This window comes from Cebus imitator, unplaced genomic scaffold (genome assembly GCF_001604975.1).
Source record: "Cebus imitator isolate Cc_AM_T3 unplaced genomic scaffold, Cebus_imitator-1.0 Scaffold106, whole genome shotgun sequence".
Taxonomy (NCBI): Eukaryota; Metazoa; Chordata; class Mammalia; order Primates; family Cebidae; genus Cebus; species Cebus imitator.
Window position 1 is genome coordinate 1,082,465 of NW_016107421.1, and position 13,468 is coordinate 1,095,932.

Sequence of the window (13,468 nt, forward strand, 5' to 3'; positions counted from 1 at the left end):
TTGGGGAGAGATAGCATGGGGAGAAATGCCAGATATAGTTGAAGGGGAGGAAGGCAGCAAATCACACTGCCGTGTGTGTACCTATGCAACTATCTCACATGTTCTTCAAATGTACCCCAAAACCTAAAATGCAATTAAAAAAAGAAAAAAAATACCACCAAAAAAAATCAATTATATATTTCAGTGGTTACAATGATCACACATTATATTCATAATTTAGAAAAGAATATAAGGAAAGACAATTGTCAAATAGAGCCCAGAGATTCTGAGATGCCCAAGGTCTACAAATGGGGGTCACATGCCTTATTTGGCCAGTGGCCTCCCTCTGAGCAGGGCTATGTGGAAGCACATACCTCTGGGGAACCTCCCATGTCAAAGGGACTGAGCAATGTGTGGACATCTGGTATCCCAGTGTCCAGAGACGTCCTTCTCCAGTCCACTCCAGTCTTCTCTACACTGTGACCAAAAGTGATGTTTCTAAAACATTACTGATGCAGTTTAGCTGTGTCCCCACCCAAATCTCATCTTGAATTGTAGCTCCTATAATTCCCTTGTGTTGTGGGAGGGACCTAGTGGGAGATAACTGACTCATGGGGGCGGTTTCCCCCATTCTGTTCTCATGGTAGTGAGTAAGTCTTACGAGATCTGATGGTTTTGGAAACCCCTTTTGCCTGGCTCTCATTCTCTTTGCCTGCTGCCATCCACGTAAGAGGTGATTTGCTCCTCCTTGCCTTCTGTCATGATTGTGAGGCTTCCTCAGTCATGTGGCACTGTGAGTCCATTAAAAACCTCTTTCTTCTGTAAATTGCCCAGTTTTTGGGTATGTTTTCATTATCAGCATGAAAATGTACTAATACAGTCATTGTTCTGCTTAAAATTCTGGAAGGATTTCAGTATTTCCCTACAGCATTCCGGGTAAGTTTCAGGCTTCTCAGCTTCCTACCGCCTTCATCCCCTGCTCTCTGTCCCCTGGCAGGACTTCGATATGTTCGTCCTTAAACAGGGTGATGCATCATGCCGGATGCTTTGCACATACTTGTCCTCCATCTGGATTGCCTGTTCCACCCCAAACTTCTCCTCCTGCCCAGTTCCTGCTTGCTCTTTACAGATCCAAGGATCATCTTTTGCCAAAATGGTACCTGATGGCCTCCCCAGTTCATGTAGAGACTCTGAGCCCACATGACACTCTTTAGCTTGCATGGTGACAACCTTCTCTCCTTGCGGACGGTGAACTCTGGAGGATGAAGATCAGCACCTGGCACTTCGTGGGCTTATTCAAAGAATTTAAAAAAATGGATTCTTACCCATGTTTAGTTCATTGTTTAGTTATTAGTTATGAGCTTAGCTTTCTAGTGTGTTGTATACTGAGATGCATCAATGGCGAGTAACAAATCAGTAAGAGAATCATCAGGTAAATGTTTAACATCTGCTCTGTGCCAGGTGCCTGGGCCATGACGATTATGTGGGTGCTAGTTCCACATGGCCCTAGGAAGGGAAGGTGAAACCATCTCCCTTAACACTGGTTGGTGGCCAGGACTTGGAGACCCGGAAGCCTGTCTGGCTCACAGGCAGCCGGCCGATGTCATGATGTCTAAATGGTATCCAAACATCAGAGGAGGCCAACATCTGAGCTGCAGAGAGAAGCAGCAGGTGAGGGATGATCATGTCTCCACATGAGAGGGAGAAAAAGCACACCAATCCCAAAACATGAAGCAAAGGCAAGGGGGAAGTGGGATGGCTTCAGGCCTTACTTTATGGTAATAAGATATCGTAGCTATGCTGCAAGTTCCTGTAAGAACTTACCACCAACTATATTTACAGACATTAAACAAAAGGACAGACAGCTCCTAAAGCCATGGCCTTTGAGTTATGCTGACTTGGTAAATCTCAGCAAGGTACATGGTGGAATATTTAGAGCTCTCTTCAATCGATGCACTGTGAGAGCTGTCCGAAGGAGCCATTCATGAGAGCTGTGGCACCTTTGTAATCCATTACCTGCATTTTGACCATGAAATCATTGAATTTGGAGCTGAGCGGGATGGGAGCCTCGTCTGTCGCTTTCAGATGAAGGAGATGAAGCTCCAACAGCTCAGCGTCTGTGGTCCTGGCCACGTGTTATCTGAATTAACTCCGGTCTCTTCCCCATGAGGCCAGAGCCACTGCATCACATCCCACTGTTGCCCCGTTTGGTGCTTAAGTGTGACAACTTGTGACATCCCTTCCCTTGGGGAACCTCCTCGATTAGCCCCAGCTTAAACCAGAGGCCCTTTCCTTGCTAACTCCAGAACAGCAAGAGAAGCTGCGTTGTGATCCTTGGGTTAAATCCTCGGAGCACCGTTTCTGATCATTGTTAAAGTTGTTCAGGGCTTACTCTGTGAGCAGATGGCCCAGGCTTGACCCTTCCCTGGCACCACATCAAAATATTCATTTAAAAGCTTAACCGTACACAATGGCAACCTTATTAACTACAATGCAAATGCACTCTTGGGAATTCTGAAGGCGTATTGGAGTGCTCTCTAGATGGTATTCAACAGAGAAAGGAAATGGATGTGAACATCTGCAATTATTCTACATTAAAATTATTGATCACAGGCCCTGTGTGGCTTATCAGAGGCAGGAAGTGAACTTAAAGTCGGTAAATGACTCCAGGTCTACCTACCAGGAGCTAGGGCACTTATAAGCATTGTATCCTTAAGATCAGTTCACCCCATGCAGTTCCGAAAAGGACTCGTCAAACATGTCTTGATGTAGAATAATTTCTAACAATGTTTTTTAGATCTTAGGAATAACATAAACATGCAGAAAAGTGGAAAGAAGAAAATAAAGACCCAATACAAACTAAAGGTTTGAGTGCTGTGTGCACAGCCTAAGGGAGGTTACTGAATTGGGGTGAAAAGGATAAAAAGAAGAGTGCAGATAATTGTTATGGTAACAATAGCTAATATTTATTGCAGCTTTCCCATGCTGGGCACAGGTTCAAGTGCTTTACAGGGGTCACTTCATTTAATGATTACTCATTTTTGAGTAGGTGTGTAGCTGGTGGGCTAGTTCAGGTTCTTGACTTCGGGACAGAAAATAATTTGAAAGTGAGTCAAAAGTAAAAGCAAGCAGAAGAGTTGATTGCAAAGCCGAAGCACACTCTGGCAGCCGGTCAGCACGGGCTGCTCAAAGGCAAGACAGCGCTGTCTGATACTAGGGGATCTCCCTTAATGGGAAATTTGCATGATTATTCCCGAAGGGGTGGGAAGGGATGTTGCTTAAGCATGTTATGAGTGCTTTCTTAGGCCCACATGTGCAGTGGCTACACATGCTAGTGCATCCATCACGTCTCATGAGCATTTTAAATCTCCACCCAGGGGCGTGTATTTTACTGTTACAGTGAGCATATGGCAGCTCAAGGACACTAAGCCCCGGCTTCTGTGCTTGTGCAAATGTGGGAATTTTTCCCTTCCGTTCCTGCCTTTTTGCTGTAGGATGTTCTAATCACAAGCTCAGGATGCGATCTGTGTCCTGTTAGGCGATTTGTTCTCTTCATCAATTTGACAAGTTTCTTGTTTCATGTCAAGGGAAGTTCTGACCACCTTATCTAACCTGCCCCAGGTGCAGCCTTATTGCCATTTTACACTTAAGGAGTTGGAGGCAGAGAAAGGTTAAGTCCCTGCTGTTAAGGGAAGAGATGACATGGAAACGTATGAATATAATACATATAATATAAGCAGCATGGAGAGGCTATTTGCAGAGGACAGAGTTATTAATTGTGAGAGTGTTGGCCGGGGGAGACTAGCATCTGCAGCAGTTGGTAGATGGAGGTGATGTTTGCTTGGAGGATCATGTACCTGGAGCCGTGAGTGTTGGTAGGAGAGGGAGAAGGGAGGGAGATAATGTTAGTCTGGGGGGGAATCAACAGCCGGGGAGGGTAGAAAGTTAGGCAGGGGCTAGGGTATGGTTTTTTATGGCATATTAAAGAATTTGGACATTTTCCGGAAGGTGAAGAAAAATGTCATGGGCCTTTGTGCAGGTATATGGCACAGTCTTAGTTGGTTACTCTGTTAGCAATATGCTCACCTGAATGATCACTTCCAAAATCAGTGTGATCCAATCGCTGGTCATCTCTTACTGTTGGCTGTTGTTGGCTTTGTGCCTGCTTTTTCGATGTTGCAGAATGAGAGGGGAGCCAGGATGTGTTACACAGTTTAACCTACACACTGCCACATCAGAGAGAGCAAAAAGTCAGTGTCACCATGGGCCATGGTGCAGTACTGGTTAGATATTGCCCGTGTGCCAGGGAAGGAGTGATAAAAGAAAAAGTAAGACACCTATGCAAAGTTTAAAGGAGGTGTCCGTCTGATAGAGAGCTAGCTGACAAGTTTCTCCTATTTCAATGTATTTGAAAATTCTGCCATTGTTTTAGAATCTACTTTTTCTTTGTGAATTTTTTTGCAGGCTTTGCATTCTGTTCTGTGGATCTGTCTTTGTATTTTGTTTTTTACTACCAAATGGCTTTGATTACTGAAGTTTTTTTTAAAAAAATTATTTTAACATCGTTGTACAAATTTCTCTCGTTATTCTTATTCAAAACTTTCCTGGCTGTTCTTGTATATTTAATTGTACAGAGGAGCCTAAGGCTTAACTTGTAAATTTATTCTCTTTCTCCTTACCCCAAAAATTCTTGTGAATTTTATTGTGATGATGTTAGCTTTGTAGAATCATTTAAGAGAATTTGGCATCTTACTATCTGGAAGAAATGGTATGATTTTCATCTATTCAGACATATATAATTTCCAGTACAGTTTTATGGTCTTTTTCATATGGATCTGGAAGATTTCTTGTTAATTTATTTCCAGACACTTATAGTGGGGGAAAAAACCAGTAAGGCACTTTTTCTATTATGTTTTTTCAGTGACTACATTTTGGTCTATAGGAAGAATATTAAAGTTTTTCTTGTTTATTCTGGAACAAGTCTCCTTACTAAATTATTTTTCTTTTTATCATGTTGTAGAAGATTCCTCCTCTTTTTTGTTTATTAAGCTCCTTTCTCTTTCTCTCTTTTTTTTCCTCATCAGAAAAGGTTGTTATATGTTGCCAGAAGACTTTCTAGCAGCTATTGAAATGCTATGTTTCCTTTTGATCTAGTGTTACGATGCATTGTACAAATGATGAATGATATAAATGTCCTTAATATTTAGCCAGCCTATCCTGTGGTCACGGTGTATTATTCTTTTGACGTACTTCTGGACTTCATTTATGTACAAAGCTATCTGAATTCTAAATGTCCGTTCCCTCTTAGTACTATTTCCACTGTCGGTGAGTTTCTGAACTGCTGTCCCTCTCTCCCTTCCTCCTCCTCTCCTGCTCAGCTGAAGGTGCTCAGTTTCAGGAGATGGACCTCAGCTGTCACTGCAAATCTCCAGCCAGCTGGGTGTTTGCCAGGGACGGGACGCCAAGGGCACAAGATAGCACTGGAGATGCACAAAGGGAAAATTGCAGAATTCTCTCAGGGATGACACCAGATGGCCACTGGTTGTCAAGGAGACTTCAAGAACCATCTGAGTTGGGGCGGGTGAGACCCTGGGCACAAGTGATGTTTTCTAAGCCACTCCAATGCTTGCTATGCTGAGGGGGTGTGCATGTGCTGGCCCAGAAAGTCCTTTACTGCAGAGTTCAGTCTGTCCTTCACAGAGTTCAAAAACAATGACTACAGAATATAAACATTATTTTAGGAAAGCAGGTGGAAGCATCGCTCTATTTAGGAGCTCCCCCCTGGAGAACCCTCATGTCTATTTGGCTGAGGCCCGGACTGACTTGAGAGAAAAAGAACATTTTGGAAGCTGCTGCTGTCCGGGTAAGGTGGACCTCGGTGTATAAATAAACCTCAGCCTAGCCGATCATAAATATGCATTATTTATGCAAAGCAGCTTTTGGGTATTAATATCCAGTTATCAGCTGGCTCACTCATGCCCCCCTGGGATGCCCATAAGGGTTCTTGCTGTTTGTCTGGGAAAACATTGCTGCTCACTGGATCTACCTTTGCCCTTGAGGTACAGAGGAATCTGCCCTTCCAGCAGGAGGGCCCGTGTAATCAACGCGGTTGTCCTGAGGAACAAATGATCGGTCACATACGAGGCAGAGCTCTTTAAAGCAGGGACTAATATAAACACAAAGCCTTATTCATGGGCACTGGCCTGCGTGCACTATAGCTCAGGGATCGCAGACTTTCTCTGTAAGGGCCAGCTAGGGTCTTTGGTCAGCTGTGTGGAAAGAAGCAGGATTCACCAACACTGCACCCACCCATACTGCCCTGCTTTGGAAAAGCCGTTCTTAGCTCATGGGCTGTACAAAAACAGGTGGGGGGCTTGGCCCCCAAGTTGCAGTGTTCTAATCCCTACTTTGGATGATCTATAAGATTCGTATTTCCTTGACTCTGAGTGTCTACTTTTTGATCTATAGGAAGGATATTAAAGTTTTACTTATTTATTCTGGAACAAGTCTCCTCATTAAATTATCTCTTTTTTTGTTTGCCCTTAAGCCATGGTGCAATAAATCTCTTCTTACTTGGACTCTTCTGGGCTGCGTTTCCACGCTGAGCTCTCTGAGGAAGAGGGGAGGCCCACTTGCCAGAGAGAACGCCTTTCCTTGCTCTGAGCATCCTGGAAGCTTCTCCTTTCCATAGGACTTATGACTTGCTTTTGAATAATACCTTGGAAAACAACATCAATGCGTGAAAATGGATGCAGTTGTTATGATTTTTTTCTTAGCTGTTAGTTAGTTTTGGGAAGTCAGTATAATCCATTTTTGACTAGATATATAGTCAAAGTTTTCTATTTCTTTTTTTGAAATAGAGCATCTATTTCTTTTTTGAAATACAACATTGCTTAAAACGTTTTTGCGTTCATTGCTTCTTATTTTTAGGTTAAATTTCCCCAATTCTAAGATTTCAAGTTGCTTCCAGGAACACTATTTTGAACGGTAATAGTTGTTCTGGCCCACGTCATGAACTGTGATTTCTGGCAAGTTCTTAGCCTGCACTTCTCTAATCTGGGGCTGTTGCGGGCACACCTGTCTTGTTGCAGCAGCAGAAGCATGCAGTGCATTTTGTAGGCAACAGAACCAGCTGGGGACTAGGGAGGGTGGATAATGATGCTCGGTATTAGCCTCAAAGCAAGCTGACCTACATTTGTAAGAAATGCCAGGCAGGCTGCTAGATTTGATTTGCTGCACTATAATACATCCCAGTCATGGCTGCTTTTCACCTAAGCAATCTGCCACTCAGGGTTGATGTGAGGATCAGTCAAGTAACCATTTTACATGCCTAGTACAGGAGCTTACGTATAGGAGGTGTTCAATAAACATGAATCCTTTCCCTCTAAAGATCTCACCCTGTTCAAGAGGCACTTGCTACAAGTCTTCCTTACACAGGATCCAGGCCCTAGTGTAGATGGCAGAGGTGTCCCATTCATCATTAAACACCAAAATAAACAAAGCTAAACTTTAAGCAAAGCCATAACCATGGTGTTATGCATAAATATCTGATATTTGATAGCGTTTTGCGTAGATGTCTAATTTTTTTTAGCTTAAGATATTTAAGTCTAATGTAATAAAATGTAATGTATGAAGGTGCAAGAATGAGGCCTCACAACATATGTGATCGCTTTTTCTTCCTGGTCTCCTCATTGAGGATGTTCCCCAGAATTTGGAGAATTTAATGCTCCTCCCATCAGGATTTGCTTATAGCCTTCAAATGGTTCATTGCAGCTTCTTTGGCTCTTGAAGGGATCATTGGATATTAGCAATAAAAATGTCTTGGGTGGTTGAACTTCACAAATTGTAATATACTTTGTAGTTATCTAAAATGCTAAGGTAGCAAGTAGCCCAATAAAAACCTTTTGAAATGAAGCACATCTCAAACCCCTTTTTTGAAACAGAGCATTGCTTAAAACATTTCCCGCTCCCCTCTGTGAGGTGGTATCGTGTAGCAGTGAAGCAAGTGGACGTGGGGCTGGATTGCGGAGTCCAAATCCTGGATTCAACGCTTCCTAACTGAGGACTCAGACAATTTGCTTACTTTTGTTGTGTCTCCATTTTGCGATCTGTTCATTAGATGATAATAGACATTTTAGATAATAGACATACATCAGAGAGTTGTCTGTAGACTAAGACAATTAATTTAAGCAAACTGCTTAAAACAGTGGTATATAATAAATGTTAGCTATTTTATAATTTGGGTTTGATTTGTAACAGAAAAATCATTGGTATTATCAGTTTTGGAGTAGGACACAAAATAAACATTTTAATAATTATGGAAGTAATTCATACTCATTGCACCATGCTGGAGAGCAAATGGAAAAGAATGAGTAAACAGCACCCAAGATGTGACGCTCGAGGTGACCACCATACGTGGTTGATCTGTTTCTCTTTGTGAATTGAGATTTGCGTAGTGAAACCATATTGTAAGTACAAGTTTGAGCCTAATTATTTTCATATAACATATATGATAAACGTTTCCCCATAGTACAATTATTCATAATTTTAATAGCTGCATTATGTAATCATATGATTAACCATAATGTGTGACACATTTTCTTATTGGTGAATGTTTAGTTTCTTTCTTTCGCTTTGAGGAGGGGTGGGAGCAGCTGTTACCTATGGTGCTAGTGGCCAACAGACATGTATATATATTCATTTACATATGTGTTTTTTCTTAGTATTTCCTTATTCTTAGGGTAAACTCCCAGGAGTAAAGTCACTGGGTCAAAGGGATGAGCATTCTTAAGGCTCTTGATAAACACTAACAAGCTGCTTTCTTGCCAGGCTGTTTACACTTAGACATGGATGATGGCCGCCATGCTAGTCCTAAGAGTGTTGATATTTTGGACCACTTTGTATCTAACATCATAAGAAATGAACAACAACAACAAAAGAATCATTGAAAGATCTTGAAATAAAATAATTTTAAAGTTTGTTGAGCACTTTTTTTGTGATTAAAAAAAAAATCCCACCAAAAGCCAGACATATTTTGGCCCAGCATGAATTGAAGATCACTTTCACTTGCTGCTGAGTTGTTCTGGCTCTTGTATCAGTCTGGATTCTTCTCTCCTGTCTGGACTTAAGCTGCTGCAGTAGTAGCTTAATACCACTATTGCCATACTTGGCCATTTAGCGATGAGGCATGTGGAATGCTAAGTCTTGGCCTTCTCTCTTCCCTCCCCAGCTACACGGTGGGCACCGTCCAGGAGAACAATGACCAGGTCTGGAAGTTCCAGAGGTACTTCCTGGTGCAGGAGTACTGCAGCCGCCTCAATATCCCCTTCCCCTTTGTCGTCTTCGCTTACTTCTACATGGTGGTGAAGAGGTGCTTCAAGTGTTGCTGCAAGGAGAAAAACGTGGAGTCTTCTGTCTGCTGTGAGTGGTTTATCCATGTGCGCTTGGGATCAGAAGCAGTGATTCATTTCAGGGAAGGATGCCTGGTCTGTATCTCAATAGAAAGGAATTATTCACAGTTTTTCCACTGTTCACATCTGAACATCTGTAAAGATCAGGCATCAGGCCAACCAATGAATTGCTCTAGAGAAATTGTAGATAAAGAAAGCCCGTAGATCTGCTGGGATATTCTGACTTGCAGGGGAATGACTTTTGGACAAATGATGTAATGATAATGTAAATAGTATGTTGAACAGGCAGAATTCATGGGACAGGGTCCAATCATGACTTGGTTTTTTGTTTTTCCTTGTTCCCATGAATTTCATTCTCTAGGAACCTTTAAACCTGATTCCACGAGGGTTTGTGACTCTGCTTAGGAACAGAAAATCTTACAGTTGTTTTACTTGAGAAAACGTTATCTCCGTTTAGAAATAGGAATGTGCAGTTCCGTGTATTAACCAGCTTATTAAGTGCTATTCAGAGGTGAGACTCCCCTCCCCCTTACCCCACCCAGCTGGTGGAGCTGCTAGGAAGGATGGGCAGTGGGCTGTTCCCTCTCCTGGTGCCTCCCTTCTCTCTGTGGGGACTGACCCTCGCAGCTAGAGCACAGAGAGACAGGATGGGAAGGGGAGCCAAAAGCCCCTTCTTAGTGATGCTGTTCTGGGCTTCTCCGTGTCCCCTGGCCTGGCACATGTTTGAAACTGATCCTAATTGTGTGGGCACAAAAGGGTCCTTCAGAGAGTCCTTGACTGTCCCCTCTGACCCCAACTCCTAGGACTTGGCCATGCTTTCTCTGATGGCTGCCCCCCACCCCAGCCTCTGGTTTCCAGAGGTCCACCACACACATTCCGCATACTAACCTCTTCAGGAAGGCAGGTGTCAACCCATCCACACATTGGACTGTGGATCATTCTCTATCTTGTGTGGTCACCTACCTTCTTAACCCTCACAAACTGGAGCACCCAGCTGCTTCTCCCTACCCCAGAAGTGGAGCTGTTGTCAGCCGTATGTCCTTCGAATGAAGGGAACCGGCACCCAGCTGTCTTCCTGGACCTGTAGGAACCCACACCAAGCTTGCGTTTCTCCCAGAGCCAATAAGCCAGACAGTCTTTCTGGCTCTCAGTTACACCTCAAGCAGATTAAGCATGCAGGGAGGAAGAGGCCTGTTTTTATTTGTCTGGATGTTTGGACACAAAAGAGAAGATAAATTGGGCACCCTGGGCCTTTTTCCTCACCCCTTAACCTCAGACCTAACCCAAGGATCCATCTCTGGGGTGGGGAGGCAGCTGTGGGGCCAGCTCCTCCATCAGGCACAGTGGCAGGGCCCACGGGACCTCAGGGGCTCCTGAACATCTTCAAATTTTCTTTAAAAACCAGAAGAAAAAAATGAGCTTTTAGATTAAAGAAAGTGTTCTCATATATATTAATCTATTTGTTTTATACCAACTAAGTCATAAAATATTTTTAATATATTTTTCTGAAGGAGGGGACTGAGGATGGCAAACGTGCCTAGGGCCTAGGGTGACCATCTCACTGTGGTCTGCCCAGCACTTCCTCATCTTAGTACTGAGAGTCTTGCATCCTGGTATCCAGTTAGGGTGAGCAGCCTGCACCTATCCAGTTAGGGTGCCAGCTTGTGCCCATCCAGTTAGGGTGAGCAGTTTGTGCCCATTTTCCCAGGACCACCCCAATTGCAACAGAAATGTCTGTCTTCTGGGAACCTCCTTGGTTTCAGGGACTGCTGGTCACCCTTCTAGTCTTAACCAGGCCCTGTGTGCTGACAAGTGTTGTAGAGTTAATGACTCAGGTTGGACCACGCTTTGGTACCTTCGCAATTTTCATTTTCAGTTTCCTTCTTATGGAGAAAAAAAAAAAAGAAAAAAAAAAAAAAAAAAAAGGAGGGCCATTTTGGGTCTCTAAGTGGATCAGTTAAATATTATTGTCACTTTGAAACTTGGTGACCTGAAATACCCACCATTTATTTGCCCATGATCCTGTGGGTCCTTCCTGGGGCAGGGTAGGGCAGGGCTGTGCTGGGCTGGTTGCCTGTGGTCCTTGAAGAGAAGCTAGTTGGGACTGCAGGTGCCTGCCACCAGGCCTGCCTAATTTTTGTAATTTTAGTAGAGTTGGGGTTTCACTATGTTGGCCAGGTTGGTCTTGAACTCCTGACCTTGTGATCCGCCGCCTCAGCTTCCCAAAGTGCTGGTATTACAGGCGTGAGCCACCGTGCCCGTCCCTATGTGGATGTTTTAAAAATGCAAAAACATGGCTCCAGAAAATAACCTTTGTCGATTTGGGATCAAAATAGGTTCCTTGATATTTATAAATTATTCAGTTATCTTGTTACCATAGGGGAGGAAAAATATCTTTTTCTCTACCCATCTTAGGCTCACAGCTGAGATTCCTATAGCAAAAGACAGAGTAACACAAGGAAAGCATAGAAATTTATTATAAGCTTTACATGACATAGGAGCCTTCATAAGGAAAGGAAGATCCAAAGAAACAACTTTTTTTTTTTTTTTTTTTTTTGAAATGGAGCCTTGCTTTGTCCCCCAGGCTGGAGTGCAGTGGTGCAAACTTGGCTCACTGAATCCTGCGCCTCCTGATTTCAAGCGATTCCCCTGCCTCAGCCTTCCGAGTAGCTGGGATTACAGGTGTGCACCAACATGCCAGGCTAATTTTTGTATTTTTACTAGAGAGAGGGTTTCCCCTTGTTGGCCAGGCTGGTCTCAAACTCCTGACTTCAGGTGATCTGCCCACCTCAGCCTCCTGAAATTCTGGGATTACAGGCATTAGCTACTGTTCCCAGCCAAATTTGAGCATTTTTAATAGTAGGTTTATTGAAGAGTGGAGGTTTGTGAAGAAATACAATAGGGCAAACAGAGTATGATCCCATGGTAATAAACTGGGAAACTTAGCAAGGCCCATGGATTCACATTTCTTTCTGCATCCCTGTGCCTCTGGAGATGAGGACACTCTTTTCCTTTGGGTATAAGGAGGGTGCCTCTCACATAAGGGTCCTATGACCTGCTGTAGGGGAAAGTCAGAAAACTTTTCCTAGGTGATATGACCTGCTTCAGGGGAGAGGGTCAGGAAAAAGCCAGATCAGACAGACCTTCCTGATTCTATGCTTTTCTCCAATTCTTTCAGTTTAAAATATTCAATATGCCATGGTGCCATATTTTGGGGTAGTGTCCTAAACCTTATCATCACTTATATTCTGGACGGCCCCCAGAAACCAGTAAAAAGTTCTCATAAAATGTCTAAGTAGGGGAATAAAAGAGAGGAACATCACTGAGTTCTGGTAAATTTCAAAAGCAAAAGCCTACCAACCTCATTTCCTGCCACAGTCCATTTTGGCAGAGTTTTGTAAAACGCACCCCACACTACCCACAGATCTAAATTGGAAAACTGAGTGAGCACAAGGATGGGTGGAAATTGTGCATAGGCAAGAAAAGGACAGCATGAAAAGAGCATCTCCGCCCCCCCCCAACCCTTAGCACCTATAAAAATAAATAGTGTAAAAGCAGTCCTCTTGCAGGAAGGGGTCAGTCCTGCACAAACATGAACTCTCAGTTCTGGGGATGCCGCCATGAACAAAGGCACATGGGCTGGGCTTGGGGGGCATGATTCAGTGGTAGCTGGCCCAGAGGTGAGGTAGATAACTTCACAGAGAGCCTGTGGTGCAGGAAGAGAGGGGGCCTGGGAGAGCTGGTTCAACAAATGCATGCCAAGAGTCTGTCACATGATAGTGGGCCCTGTGGATATGGTGCTAAATAAGATAGAAGCTATCTGTGCCCTCGAACAGGGCTCATCGTCCCGGGTAGTGGGGAGCAGAGAATGAAAGTCGAAAAGCCTTAATTAAAAAGCATGGGGGACAGTAATTTTAGGGAATGCGCAGGGGGTTGTGATGGCCACATAGAGGACATGTAAACCCTTGACTAGAGTGCATCAGGGAAGATTTATGGAGGAAGCTGAGACGCAAAAGATGAAATTAGACAGGCAAAGGGACAGAGGCTGAGATGGTGCCACAGAGCGAGGAGTGGGTGGA

General features: G+C 43.6%; 1 protein-coding gene across 1 annotated transcript in view; it reads left to right on the forward strand.

The window, feature by feature from the left end:
- TRPM8 (transient receptor potential cation channel subfamily M member 8) overlaps nt 1-13,468 on the forward strand; it is a 100,631-nt gene that overhangs the window by 71,643 nt on the left and 15,520 nt on the right. The window contains exon 22 of the mRNA XM_017537713.2: nt 9,209-9,399. Coding sequence (XP_017393202.1) covers nt 9,209-9,399 — 191 coding nt within the window. The remainder of the gene's footprint in view (nt 1-9,208; nt 9,400-13,468) is intronic.